This window comes from Centroberyx gerrardi, chromosome 3 (assembly GCF_048128805.1).
Source record: "Centroberyx gerrardi isolate f3 chromosome 3, fCenGer3.hap1.cur.20231027, whole genome shotgun sequence".
NCBI classification, from domain to species: Eukaryota; Metazoa; Chordata; class Actinopteri; order Beryciformes; family Berycidae; genus Centroberyx; species Centroberyx gerrardi.
In genome coordinates, this window is record NC_135999.1 from 8,223,038 (window position 1) to 8,237,757 (window position 14,720).

General features: G+C 41.2%; 2 protein-coding genes across 2 annotated transcripts; one reads left to right on the forward strand and one right to left on the reverse strand.

The window, feature by feature from the left end:
* Positions 1 to 3,050: 3,050 nt before the first annotated feature.
* On the forward strand, positions 3,051 to 14,575 carry gtf2e2 (general transcription factor IIE, polypeptide 2, beta). The gene is made up of 8 exons (XM_071901816.2): positions 3,051 to 3,244; positions 3,869 to 4,033; positions 10,533 to 10,615; positions 11,261 to 11,368; positions 12,154 to 12,336; positions 12,554 to 12,647; positions 13,218 to 13,333; positions 13,557 to 14,575. The coding sequence occupies exons 2-8, from the start codon at positions 3,874 to 3,876 to the stop codon at positions 13,674 to 13,676; spliced, it is 864 nt and encodes a 287-aa protein (XP_071757917.1). The 5' UTR covers positions 3,051 to 3,244; positions 3,869 to 3,873; the 3' UTR covers positions 13,677 to 14,575.
* smim18 (small integral membrane protein 18) lies at positions 6,013 to 6,327 on the reverse strand. The gene has a single exon (XM_071901779.2). It carries the CDS (start codon positions 6,325 to 6,327, stop codon positions 6,013 to 6,015), a length of 315 nt encoding a protein of 104 aa, XP_071757880.1.
* Positions 14,576 to 14,720: the final 145 nt, after the last annotated feature.

The window sequence follows — 14,720 nt, forward strand, 5'->3', positions numbered from 1 at the left end:
CTGTTTCCAGTCTAAACTTCAGTTTTAGTGCAAATATGCAGGGCGCTCAGAGTATCTTTTATAATGAGAAGCTTTGGCATCAGTAGAGACTGTGACTAAGTCTGTCAACATGTTGCTGCAATCTATTCAACTTTATTTTTAAGCAGATTTCTGTGGGAGGCAGCCTGGGCTCAAGCCAGAATCCCTCATCTGGTCCTGCAAAGTTCACATGAACCTGCACCAGCCTAGATTCCAGATCAGCTTGCACGCTCTCAGTTCTCTGTATGAGACAGAGGAGATCTTGACGAGGGAAAATAGTCTCGTCCGAACTGCCCATGAATCTCCATCTCTCAGCAACGTCAAATATAGATTAGTGCCTGTCTGCTAAACCAAACCGCCTAATGATTTCCCTCAGTAACTCCACTCATAAATTTCTCTCTGTCCTTCTCTCTTCTCTCTTTGTGCGCACACACACACACGCACACATCACACATGCACCCTCTCACCCACTACAACAAGCTTGCTTTCCTGTTTTAATTTGTGCTTTTTTAAAAAATAATAGACTACTTTTAATTCAAGGTTCAAATAGCACGCACAGCAGTCAAGACTCAGCTTTTCCCATAGCAGACAAAAACAACAAAAGAGAATAGCAGAGCATTGCACAGCAGCAATAAGTAAACACAAGACCAGACAATTGAAGGTACATGTCTATTACCAATTCTTTAGTATTGCGACAAGATGTCTCACCCACATGGATCAACCATGTTCATAAATGGTTGCCATGCTTCGAAAATCCCTTTAAAATTGTTGTGTAGACCAGTGATTCTCAACCTTTTTCGTATCAAGGACCGCTAATTTAGCCCACATTAGGGCCACGGACCCCTGTTTGATTAGATTTTGTCTGTCGGACCCAAATCTTAGAATATTTTTATTGTTAGATATGATTTTGTCCAGATTTCCATGACTATCTGTATTGTAATTAAAGAGATAACATTGAAACTATGATCAAAATAGTCATTCTTCTACATTCTCTTATTGTGTTAGCTTCTTGTAAATTAAATAATGCTGAAGTTTAACAATTCATCAGTTTGCTGTGGACCCCCTGGAACCCCCTCAAGGACCCCTGGCGGTCCCCGGACCCCACGTTGAGAACCACTGGTGTAGACTATAGGTAACATCTGAGGAGTTCTCCAATACTGATTTCCACATTTCTTCTTCTTCTTCTCACCCAAGTCACGTTGCCATCGCCTCCTCTATTCAATAGAGTGACTGGACTTAAGGCAAAAAAAGTTTCACACATGAACGAAATGATTTTTTTCAGGAATTGGCTGCGCGAGAATCGTTTCCAAAAAGGATGTGTTTTGGAGCCGATGTATTCTCGAGGATAAAATTTCTCACTTGGAGGTAGCGGAAAAAGTGTGAATTTGAAAGTGAGAAGTTGTTCTTAAAGCCTTGGAATGGGCACATGGTGTCACCATCAAAGAGCTTTGAACCCTTTCTCCTGGCAGTCTTTACACACAGTCATGCATCAAAGAGGGGGGAAGGCTGGGTTAAATGCTGCTGGTGCAAGAAGGGAGACATGGGCCTTTAATTTGAAGTGGAGTGTTTGAGGTATTTTGTGCCTCAGACTTTGCCTTTTTGTTGCTGAGAAAAGGAAAATCCTTAATGTTAAGTATCCCACAATTTATTAACTCAGTATCACTCTGTGTGTTTTCAGGACTGGTGTTTACCCATTAAAAAATTATTTGTGCTTTTTTGAATGTAAGTTATTTTCATTGCTTCTGATTCTTGCATATGTGTTGTTATAAAATTGTTTTCTTCCTTTCTTGTTCTCATTTAGTTAATTTTGCCCAATTCAGTTGTGTCTGCTTTTCACCTTTATTTCTATATTTTTGTGTGTTTCTTGTGTTTATCTGAGGTGAGAGGTTGGGTTTTTAGTCGTTTCACCTGCAGAAGTTTGTATTTATTCTCTTCATTCTGTGTCTTATCATTTTGTTTAATAGCTTTTTGGTCACTTCACTTCTGTAGTTTATCGCTGTGCAAATAAATAAAAAAACAATCTACAGTTGTGATAGACCTAGAATTAAAAATGATCCATTTTGATTGTTTGGCTTAGAAAAAAAAGACTAGAGACCAGTCAACAAAGGCTTTTTAATATGTGATGTCAACAAAAATGATCAGCTGGAGCTGCTGCATTTTGATTGAATTTGACTGACACTGGCGTCTCAGTTCATTTTAAGAATTTGGGTTTGAATGAGGTTTTAACCAGACAATGTGCCATGTCATTTCACAGCCTGAGTGTTGTCACTGTTCAGAAACTCTATAAGAAACATTCCAGAGACGAGTCTGCACTCAACACTCTTGAAATATTTGAATTCTCCTTCAGAATGGACTTTTGCTGTAAAGCCTCCATCTGAGATGCCTGTAGATTCCTTAAAGTCACAATGAAATGAAAAATGACTTTTCACCTAAGTTCTATTGAGACAGTTTGCTGACATTTACATAAACCACACAGCATAATAAAGAAAAGCCAACAAAGACTGGACTGACTGTATGAGGCAGTTCATCTCCTTTGTGCTTCCAGGTGTTATTTATGTTTTATCAACTGAAAAAGTTTGATTAAACATACACCCTCAAAAACAGATATTATCTTCTCCACAAATAAAAGCAATAAAAAGTCGTCACCATGAAAAATAAAATGTATTCTCTTGACCATAAATAGCCACTTTGGCAAAACATGAACAGGTAGAGCAGTAGCAAAATGGCACACAAGACACAAGAAATAATTTGGTACACCATTACAGTGGGGAAATTACAAATTTTTAAAAGGCTGAATTTAATTTAAAGAGGGAACATTATTGATATTAGAATAGTAGTAATTTTGTTTTTTACATTGTTCATATTGTTGCATCTCTATGTATATTTGGCAATACAAATGTATGTGTGATAGAGAGGGAAGGAGAGAGAGAGAGAGAGAGAGAGAAAGAGAGAGAGAGAGAGGGAGAGAGAGACGTCATGACGCCATGACGTCGAAGGATTAGCTGTCGATATCCGAAAAATCGAACGAGGAACGGAAGTGCAGTATGACAAAATGAGCTAGCATGATGTCTCAAGTTAGTTAGCTAACGGTAGCTACATTGTCTAAAAAGGAACAAAACAAAGTAGCAATTTGCGCAGGGAACAATATTCTCTCTGGTTTACAACTGGCGAGCTAAGCTTTCCCCCATCAACTTCTCTGGAAACAGGAACAGTGTGTCAGTGTCAGGTAATAGTGGTTTGCTAAGCTAAACACATTTACGAGCTACCGCCGATGTTTCAGAACTTGTGACATTTGCTATGTTATGTTGTTAGTAAAACACCCAGCGTAGTCAGCTAATGTTCGCTTAGATTAAGAAGATAACATTAACCAGTGCTATTTCGTGAGTTTAAAGTTACATGGTAACGTAAGTTGAAAGCCAAGCCGACTCGCTCGTTGGTAGACAGTTGAAAGTGGTACCTTAGCTACCAGCTAACGTTAAGTTACCTGTGATATTTTTTTTTAGCAGTCATCTCTCTAGCTTTTCCTTCTTATCTGTGACGCGAGTTATATTTAATACAATTGCACTGATTCAGATTTGCATGTAGCCTATCGTCTGTTCACTATGTGCTGGCATCAATTTCAATGTAACTGGTACTTAACGTTGGTCTATCGAAAACTTCAAGGCTGTGTGTGATTTAAAAGAAACTTTGTAACTGATTTGCATGAGATGATTTCCTTACCTTCTGAGCTCTGTCACCAGAAAAACAGTCGTCTTGAGAAGAGACTATTTGAAGAAAAGTTAGCAAACAATAAGTTTAGTTTTTTGCTGTTGAAGTTACAGCTGTTTTTATATTCGTTGTGTGTTGCCAGTCAGGATGGATCCAGCCCTACTGAGGGAGAGGGAGCTGTTCAAGAAGAGAGCTTTGTCTACTCCGGCTGTAGAGAAGAGACCAGCTGCCTCAGACTCTGGCTCGCACAAGAAGAAGAAGGCCAAAGTCGACAAGGAGGGTTCCTCAGGGTCCAAACACAGTGCTGGTAAGTGTAGCAAACTCTTCATCTTGGAATGGATCCTAATATTGCTGACTGCTATGGTGAAGGGCTTCTTTCTGGTCTGGTGTTTGGATGGAAAACTCTGTGCCTGTCACATAGGGATAGCCTACTTTTGTAATATATCCTACAGCCCACTGCTGCTTTTCAATATGATCTTGCCTTAAGACAACTACTTGCCTTAAGTATTCAAAGCAGTAGTTGGCACAATGTTCCTGGCAAGAGAGGGACAAGTATATGGGTTTCACCATCTACTGTGGTAAGAAAAACATGAGCAGTAGTGACGCTGGTGTCAGTTTATATTACCAACATTTTCAAATCGAAATGTGAAGATTTAATTAGAGCCAATGCTGCCATGTGATCAGTGCACACACATGTGAATACATAAATAGAAAATGTGCTATCTTTAATAAATGTTTGGCTGTGCTTTACCATGAGTGGGTAAGTAATTCTTAATAACATTATCATACTGTTTGCTAGGATATTCTTGGCCAAGATAATTGTACCATTTTCTACTGGCCCATGCCTACTGGAGACGCACTTCCACCAAACACAGCAAAGTTAACATACCGTACCCCAATGTCAGCACAACTAGTGACAGCCTGAAAGGATTTTGTCCAAGTGAAGGCCATGTTGTGCCATGTTGAAAATGTAAAGCTATTGTCCATTGTTTTCACTGAGCTTTTCAATCCACTGAAAACTCAATTTGTGTATAGCAACATTTATTTGGTTTTCCTGACACAGATGAATCAGATAAGTTTAGTAACAAAACAAACATTGATTTTTTTTCCCTCACCCAGCACTAGACTTCTTTCTGAAAAACGCTCTATGTATCATACTGCTTCTATTGTATGTCTCTCATTTTATCAGAAAAAAAGCCCAAAACTTCACTACATAATTTCTGTGACCATTTATTAGGCATGTTGTGTTAAGGCATATGAAATCATACAGTGTGCTCAATATGACGTGGCGAATTACATCACTGTGCAGCATCCAAGTGTCACTTGTCAAAGGATAATGTTACAATGCTAAACATATTGACAACACTGGCAAACAGTTTGCAAAAGAACAGAGAAAAACTTTACCCAAACTAATGATGAAGTCCAACTAAGCTTGATCAGCGTATTTGTTGTTGATCAGGCCTGGTTGGGGAACTGGGATATAGTGTAACTGCAAATCCTTATTTATAGTAGAACAGCTTTTCCCATCTGTAAACCTTTTATCTTGTCTCATAAAAGCTCTCACTTGGAAACAAGGGATAAATCCAGCAGGTCACAATTATGTGCAACACTTGAACTTCAGTGGTAGATATTCCTTTCTCGTGGCGATGTACGAGACCTTTTAAAGAATGCTTAATGTTTTTAGTCCTTGCTGATACTAAAACACTGATAAGTGTTTGTTTTCTTTGATATTGACAACCTTTGGCCATTCATCTTCATTCTGTAAAAAACAAAGTATATCCTATTCCTATGCTTATCCTATTCCTATTAGAATAAGCACCACCAGAATATAATAGATTCTGCCGCAGTCTTTATCTTTAAGCATTGCCATGCCGTGTTTTTCAGGCCAGATTATTAGGGTGCTTTCTCTTTGCTCTGATGGGGTTTGTGGTGTAAAAATGGCCTTCAAGATCTACTGTGTGTTTTGAGGTGGTGGTGAATGTACAGGTGTGAAGACATTTCCTCCTAACTTGAGATGAAGACCCAATTAGGCTCACTCCAAATCACCGAGAAACAAAGATTGTCCCTGTCTTTTTTTTTCTTTTTTTTTTTTTACATTCTTTTATTACCCTGTCTTGTCCCTTCCCTCCACTCCCCTCCACATCCTCTCAACTGTGAGCAATTGGAGCTCTATTAGGCAGTTTTAAAAGTCCTGTTCTTAGGGGGTCAAGGTCAAAGCTGTGGTACTGGGCAGTTCAGCATTGAAACCCCGCTTCCTCCTCTTCCTTATCTTCGTCCTTGCTCCCCCTATACCACCTCGGTGTGGGATTCTGGCTCCCGGCGAAGGTTGCTCATCAGCTTGCCGAAGGTTCCCGGCCCCTCCTCTTGTAGCTGGCGATGGGTCTTTCCTTTGGCACAGCACCCACAGTCCAATAGCTCGTACAGCACAGCCAAGGCAGCCAGAGACAGGACAGTGAGGATGAAGAGGAGAAGGATGACGAAGCAGGCCACATTCCAGCCGTCGTGGAAGGGGTAGACCTCCTGGACCTGCAAGGAGACCCGGGAGAGAGGGAACGCCTCTGGGAGACCACTTGGGTGAATGGTGGCAGTGATGTTGGCCATGACTTCTGGTTGGAGGGAGCAAAGATAGGGAGAAAGACAGAGTGTTAATATCTGCAGCTGTGACAACATTTGGGTCTGGGGGGCAACGTGCGGAAGAGGATTAGGGCCACGTGAAAAATGTTATTTGAGTTCTGAGATTAATCTCAGAATTTTGACTTTATTCTCAGAATCTCAGAATTCTGACTTTAAACTGAGAATTTTGACTTTATTCTCAGAATTCTGAGATCTCAGATAATCTCAGAACTCAAATACATTTTTGTGTGGCTCTAATCCTCTTATGTAGCAACGCTAGGCGGTGACAGCATTAGGGTGCTATGGGAGGCAAAGTCTGAGAGTGATGTCTTGTAAAGCATCCTTTCCATAGTGAGAGGGAAGAGAGAAATGATATCGATCACAAGGGCTTGCTATTTAGAGCATGATGTTTAGGATCTGAGGATTTCAATGTAAATGCATATTTTTCAACCTGATTTACAGGGTTCTACAGTGCCGCCATTTTTGTAGCATTTGCTCCTAAAAATAAATTCAAGCACCCTATTAAGTTGAAAAAGGAGCACATCAGCACCTTGAGCTTCAAAGTAGGGATGCGTTTTCACAGATCATGCGCCTAAATTTCATTTTCAATTGTGCAGCTTATGTGCTTCTTTGAAAAATGTCGCAGTAGAGCCCAGGGACTCTGTACAGCAGGAGAGCACCATTCCCTCCCAGGAAAAAAAAATGCCTCTTGCAGTGAAAGGGTTAGGGTTAGTCTTGGGTCATGCTGTATTGTTTTTTTTATGTGTGTGTAATTTAATTTCTGTTACGGCAATATTACATCATGAACTCAGTATCATATAGGCTATGGCATTGTAAAATGATATGTTGCAGTATGTACACACAGTATACCCTAGCTTAGGCCTGTCATCACAGATAGGGTTCTTAGTAAAATTTGAAAATTATGCAACAAGAGGTTATGAAGCAAAAGAGCACAAATCCTACTGAGGCCATCTGCTTGGAACAAAAATAGACCTAAAAGAGAAGCCTGGTTGCAAAGGATAGCTGCACACTGCAATATAGCTCCTTTGCTTGATTTGTAACCCTTTGGCCATAAGGTCTTCACCACACCTGACAAAAACCTTGTCGTCAAGGTGTTGCAAATTAAGCGAGGGAGTTAAAAGATCTTGTGCAATGTGCATGTTGTCGAACCATTTTTCTCTCCTCTGCTATCCTTTCACACATTCAGCCCACGCCTACCAGTTTACCTCCTCAGGAAGCAGCATGCCACTGTCTCCTCCCACACATGCACGCGCGCACATACATAAACGCGCACACACACACACTCACTGAGACACTTCAATATCAAGCTCAAACACTCAGACCCAGGGGCTACTGACCCAGTTTGCTTGAGTGAACTGTAGAGACGAGGAGAGGAAGATGGGGAGCAAGTAAGGAAGGGGGTAATGGATTAGCCCTGAAGCACTTCTCTTCAGACCAGGCTAATCCTGAAAATGTCCCCTTTTTTTCAGATTTGGCTCACAACACAGGCTGATATCGGCATGGGGTAGCTTATCAAGTATGACCTGTGTGTGTGTTTATGTGTAGAGAGAGAGTGTTTTGGCGCACACGCTGAGATAGCTGAGTGCTCCTTGTGTAATGGTAGCTGGGCTATCCACTTCAGATGGCACCATGTAATGTGATACAACAGACCTGTTGTAGTGGCTTCAGTTGTCTCAAGAAGAGCTTACACATTTTCACCCCGGGAGAGTCGGGACCTAAACTCACAAAAACATATTACCTCTTGAATCATGCGGGAAGCTAAATCCAGGCATGGGCTTACAATGTGTTTGGGTTCCAAAACATTGCTAACAAACATAATCCTAAAGAATGGCTGTGACCCAGTCTGTTGCTTGTGTTGTTTGATATGGTTAGGCTTAGAAAAAGCTTGACAGGTGTACTGTTTACATTGCAATCATCCATGCTTTATGTACACATGAAGCTCTTTTAATGCATTGATTTTGATTGGAACCATATTTTTTCAAATTTTCAGTAATGTGTTTTCAGTGCGTTGTAATGTCAGTTCAACTTTAGTGTACAATGGAAGGTGAGGATCAACATCTCTCACTTCTCCTGCATGCTGGCAAAATGTAAGCTGTAAAGTTTGAATTGGGCTAATGGAGAGAGGTAAGACAGAAAAGTATTAATGACTTATGAGACGTCACACAGTTAAGTACTTTTCCTGCGAACTGGTAATTGGGTTACAGGAGCAAAGTGCTGTTTCTGGACGCATACACGTTTATGTACAGTGTGCATGTTGTGGCCTTTTCTCATCAGTCTCTTGATGTAACATAACTCTCCCCCCTTCCCTCTGTGGCATCCACCCATCCCACACCCAGCCCATAATTTCAACTTCACTTCAACCCATTGCCATGACGACAACCTCTTTTACACCCACCTAATCTGTCTCGCCTGGATTTACCCCCCCTTGCCTCCCCCCTCCCTTCTCATAGCATTCGCAGACATTAAGGACAGATTGGCTCCCTGTAGCATCTGTTATTGTAGCCTAAATGAAGCCCCACCCCAGCACTGCTCCTTAAGGTGTTCTAGGACCACATATTGCTCTCTGGCTGACTGCACAGGGGCTGCCTCCCACAACACACACACACGCACACACACACACACACACACACACACACACACACACACACACACACACACACTCTCCTTATGTCTCTGGCTGGCTCCTCGCAGCTGTCAGTCCCTCATTGATTTCTCTAGAGAGCTGCAGTTTGAATCCAGTCAGGCATCTCCACAAACACAGACAAGACACACACACACACACAGACACACACAGACATACACACAATTCTGATGCTTGGTATTCAAGCAGGAGAGTGCAGACAGACAGATCCATGTTTATTTAATCCAATGGGTGTATACTCAACCCTGGCCTCAATATTATATTACCCTCATAAGATCTTTCAGCTTTATTTCGTACTTGTCGGTATAATGTAAATAACACACATAATTGCTACATTTGGTGATGATTTGCTTTTCCTTTTGAAATTCTCTCTAATGTTGTTGATGGTATCGGTCTCTACTGCAGGCAGAGATGTATGATCTACTAAAAGATCTGGATTACTAACCAGAAACCCACACAGTGAGACGTAGGACAGCCTATAGCCTGTAGCCTAAATCCATAGTGTGGATTCTTCTGATCTGTTGATCTCAAACACACATACACACATTCTTCTGATGGACACATGTCATTCTATGAAAAATGCAGACTCACCTGTGTGTCTGGATCGGTCTCAAGAGGATGCGAGTCAAGAGATGCTCTCTCCTCTCTCTGTTGCTCCACCTATTGCTCTGTCTTCCACTCTCTCCCTCTTCCGCGATCTCTCCTCAGTCTCTCAATTTTCCTGTTTAGTCCTCTCTCATGCACTTTTAGCTCTCTCTCGTGCACTTTTAGCTCTCTCTCGTGCACTCGCGCGCTCTCTCTCTCTGCCACTCCTTGCAGCTCTTCACGTCTCAACCTAACGGCACAGGCTTCACTCTCTGTCATTGGCCATTTTGTAGGCCTGCCTCTGCACCATTCGCTAACTGTCCTGCCTCAATTTCAATGTCCCACCCCCTAAGCGGTACACAGCAACAGCATCTCCCGCCCACACCATGAATCATTCATGAGTCAATGCCTGTGGGCATCTCTGATTGGCTGGTCCTCAGCCCAGGCCTCAGACAGAGTCTCCAGGGGGGTGGGGGGGTAGGGACAGCATCTTTGGGACCAGCTGGCAGGACTTCAAATCACTCTGATCAGATTACTCTCAATTACTGTAATATTCCTGTAATATTTTTTAGGATGTTTTTGGTACACCGACTAGGCTATAAATTGTTGTGCTATCTTTCTGTATTGTCAGCAGATGTACTGAAATTCAAAATAAGTTTTATGCTGATGAAATAAAGAATAATGAATGGCTGTTTGTGTGCTATTTGGATACAAGAGAAGTTGCTTCTTCCAAAAAATAATTCAGTTTTGTTTTTGTCTAGTGATAGTTTTGACGCAGGCAAAAATCATGTAGATTGTTTGTGTTTTAACAATTTCTCAAAGATGAATCTGAAAAAAAAAAAAAAAAAACTCTCTCTGTCCAAACAGTCCACCAGTGTCAGTCTTTAGGTTAAATAATGTGACTTCTAAACATGTTGCCTAAACTTTATTCTCTTTTTCTCCTCAGAGTCCAGTAATGGCAGCTTTAACCTCAAGGCTAGCTCTGGCTACAAGTTTGGCTGCCTGGCCAAGATAGTCAATTATATGAAGGTATGCCTCTGGAGACATCTTGTCCAATCTAACATCAAATGCACTTGTGTTGTCTTTTCAAAAGAGCACCTGTCAGCATGTCTTCGACTCATCCCTTGTTCTTCATGGTCATTGTTCCTGTCCGATTGTGTTCCTGCTCTCACAACAGCGTCTCTTAATTGCTGCATTTTAAACTTGTCATCTCAATCAAAGCTCTTTTAAAAATTTGACGACTTGTTTTGTATTGTGTTAACCCAGTGAGTCACTTGTGTCCCCAGCGTAACATTTGGTCCCCAGTCTTTCTTTGGGAATGTAAACAGCTTGTTTACCATTCTGTGACTCTGCAGCGAGGCTGCTAGGCCCCGTCACACCAGCTCTCTGACTCATCCCTCGCTGCAGAACTCGCACCCATGATGACAGATTTTTTTTGAATGTGTGATTATTTTTTTTGAAGTTCTGTTGGATATACATATAGTTTTGAAGGGTGCAAATTACACTGACAGTAGCATATTAGGTACAAAATCACTGTAGCGATTTGACTAAGTCCTGTCAAAGGTATTGGGGCTGAGAATTGCTTACATTAGAACACCAAATTTAGTAAGGGATGTTTTTTTGTACTGTTGTTGACTCTGTGTGTGTTTTCATTATCTATCTTCACTCTCTCAGACGAGGCATCAGAGAGGCGATACACACTTCTTGGCCCTAGAAGAGATTCTGGATGAGACCAAACTGCTGGACATCGGCATGAAGCAGAAACAGTGGCTCATGAGTGAGGTGCGTATGTGTGCACATGTGTTTACGTGTGTTCCTCTCATACTGTAACAGCTAACATTTATCATCAGGATTACACTTGTCCTTGTGCAGCACCATTTCACTGACCCCTTTCACACCTGAAATCCACACACCACTTGCCTTCCTCTCCCCTCACAGTCCTTTGTTGGTTGGTGTGAGCATGTGGCAACTAAACATTCCAAAACGACATCCAGTAGGTTACAAAAGAGGAATGCCATTGAGTAGGAACTGTGTACTTAACAAGAAAAACCATCAATAGTAACACTAATGCATACTATACTGCATTGATGATGCTGATAATTTGTGCTATGCCATATATAATACATTGTCATGGATACTCAATGTTCAAATTAGAAAAGTGCATTTCCTGGCTAGCTGAATGCAAATAAAAGTGTGTTTGCTTCAGCTTGAAAGGTTAAAAAGTTGAATTCATTCGAAAGAGTTAAAGTGCTTACAATTTGACCGCCAGTAGTAACTATACTCTGTTATTCATTTCTAGGTGGAAAAAAATAAAAGTTAAATATCTTGATGTGCGAAGATTATCAAAAGATTGAATACATCTGCACATCTCCTAATGTGTCTGAACATTTTAAAGTTGGAACAGAATCTCTTGCTGAATTAAGAGTCCAAAGCTTTTTTAGTTAATAATAATAATAAAGAAACAGTGGGCATACCTTGAGTGTGCTAGCACCCAGCTCGTCCACTAATAAGCCAGAGACCTGAAACCTTAAATCCCCTCCTTCACCCATCCTCCCTTCCAATCCCAGGCCTTGGCCAACAACCCAAAGATCGATGTGCGGGATGGGAAGTACGCCTTTAAGCCCAAGTACCACCTGAAGGACAAGAAGGCTCTGCTGCGGCTGTTGGACAAACACGACCAGCTGGGCCTGGGAGGAGTGCTGCTGGACGACGTGGAGGAGGGGCTGCCCAACTCGGCCAAGGCCATTAAGGTAACACACACATATTACACACTTTGTATATACTCAAATATATGTCTGTGCATAGATGCCAGTGTGTACATCATGTGGATTAATGCAAGGGATACACACTCATTCACACCCTTACATGAGCAGTTAATTGGTATTTAAATTTGGTGGTGACTAAACCAGACTTGTGTATTCACACAGTGTAAGAGATGGGAAGTTGAACCCATTTGCTCTCCCACAGGCTTTAGGGGATCAGATCATCTTTGTGACCAGACCAGACAAGAAGAAGGTCTTATTCTACAATGACAAGCACTGCCAGTTTATGGTGGATGAAGGTGAGCATTGGTCAGGTTTGTCCGTCAACTGTTGAAAGATTTGATTTGATTTTGATTTGATTTTCTTTTTCCTCTGGCTGTTCCTATGATGAAAGACTGCCCGCTGCAGGTTTAGAGTGATATAGTGATACAGTTATTGATGGCCCATGGTAAACTGATTTTTACTGAAAGCAGCGTGAGTTTGACTCAGGCATTGTAAGATGGTCCTTGTCAACAAACCACATACTCTGCAGAGGTTTTCTTCAAACTTTTGATATGATATGAAACAAATTAGGGAATATTATTTGAAAATCACAGTGTTTATTGTACTTTATATTACCATGCAGTTCAATGCAATGAACATCAATTTGATTATCTAACACATTTTTAATGCATTCATAGATCATTATACTGTATATCGATATCAAAATAATTTGTTTGGATTATTATGATATAAATTTTGTCCATATTGCCCATATCACCTTCATTTAGTTTATATAATTTCATAGCTTTGGTCCATATCTTGAAATAACTTGCCCAGTTGTTTGATCAGTGTAATTTTACGGTTTCATTCTTCCCTTTCAATCCTAGAATTCCAGAAGCTGTGGAGGAGTGTTCCAGTGGATTCCATGGATGAAGAGAAGATTGAGGAGTACCTGAAGAAACAAGGCATCTCCTCCATGCAAGAAACGGGGCCAAAGAAAGCGGTCAGTGTCTCTTTTAGTCCCCAACTTTGCTTGTTTTTCATTCTAACCCTTGTTATCTTCTTTCTGTAAATTGTTTCCCAAACTTAATTAGGTGGAACGTCCAGATTGAATTCACTTGAAACGATGGCTTTGAATCAAAATTTGTAATCTCAGACTGATTACAATGACATTCATGCTTATTTTGTCTAAATGAGCGTTGGTTTTGTTGCTCTGCCCTCCGCAGTTACCAGTTCAGAAGAGGAAGAAGCCAGGCGGACAGAAGAAGAGGCGCTTCAAGACCCACAACGACCATTTGGCAGGAGTGCTGGAGGACTATTCAGAGGGTGTGCCTGGCAAGAAGTGAAACCCCTTCCCTCAGCGCCTCCTGCAGCCGGGAGGAGTGATGCGGAAGCTGCAGTCCAGGAACAGCTGGAGATGGGAGAACCCGACCCTGGCTCTACTACAATACAAAGACTTTTTATGGCTGTCTCAGTAGTGTCAACCAACTGGCTTATTTTTCCTTTCCTTGCACTCTTCTCGGTGATCATTGATCTTTGTAGTACGTGGACTGCATAGAAACTGTTTTGCGGAATCCTGTCCAGTTGGCTTATTGATCAGTGATGGCAGAAAGAAACTTGAGGAATGGGAACCAGTCTAATAGTAAGACCATTTAAGACACTGGATGCCCATGGCCAAAACTACCGTAAAGGGGCACAGCCATTCATCTTACTGTCAGCAAACCGCAAACATGAGCGAAATGTGTAAATATATATTTTTTTCTTTTAAGTTTTACTGAGTATAACACGGACATTGTGTGTGACATACGGTGTATGGAAAGTTTGATTTGAAAGGACAGCAGACTTCATCTGCTGGCATCTTTCCGTACTCTTTCCTGAGAATTGCAGAAGGCGGCTTTTTGTTACACAGTGCATCATTGAAAATACCGGGGTATATCCAGTATTGTACATCTCTGACTATTCTGCTCATAGAATTTCAAAATTAGAATTCTTTTACTGCGACATCATGGCATAGCTGTTCTAAATACCGGAATTCCGTCACTATTGAACAGGATACTGACTCAGTGCTTTAACTACATACGTTGCAGGGACATCAGGTGCATTGCATCAGTAACAGCCAGTGTGCCATGCTGCTTTTGACTCATTTCATGTGATCTTCTCTGCATCAAAGCACACACTTACATGCTGGTTTTTTTTTTTTTTTATTGAGGCCTTGTCTGAGTCACAATAAAACATGAGAAAAGTACGGTGTGTAAAGGGAATGAAAATACTTCCAATTTTGGATGTAGTGTTGATATTCTTCTCATTTCAACATACAAGTATACATTGGAGATTTGTATGCATTTTCCAACTTTCTTAAACTAGTTGTGAAATTCAGTACTGTCATCACA

Coding starts and splice junctions, on each gene's coding strand:
- gtf2e2 (XM_071901816.2), top strand. CDS start 3,874: ATGGATCCAGCCCTACTGAGGGAGAGGGAGCTGTTCAAGAAGAGAGCT. Junction 11,369..12,153: donor AACAGTGGCTCATGAGTGAG/GTGCGTATGTGT, acceptor TTCCAATCCCAG/GCCTTGGCCAACAACCCAAA. Junction 13,334..13,556: donor AAACGGGGCCAAAGAAAGCG/GTCAGTGTCTCT, acceptor TGCCCTCCGCAG/TTACCAGTTCAGAAGAGGAA.
- smim18 (XM_071901779.2), bottom strand. CDS start 6,327: ATGGCCAACATCACTGCCACCATTCACCCAAGTGGTCTCCCAGAGGCG.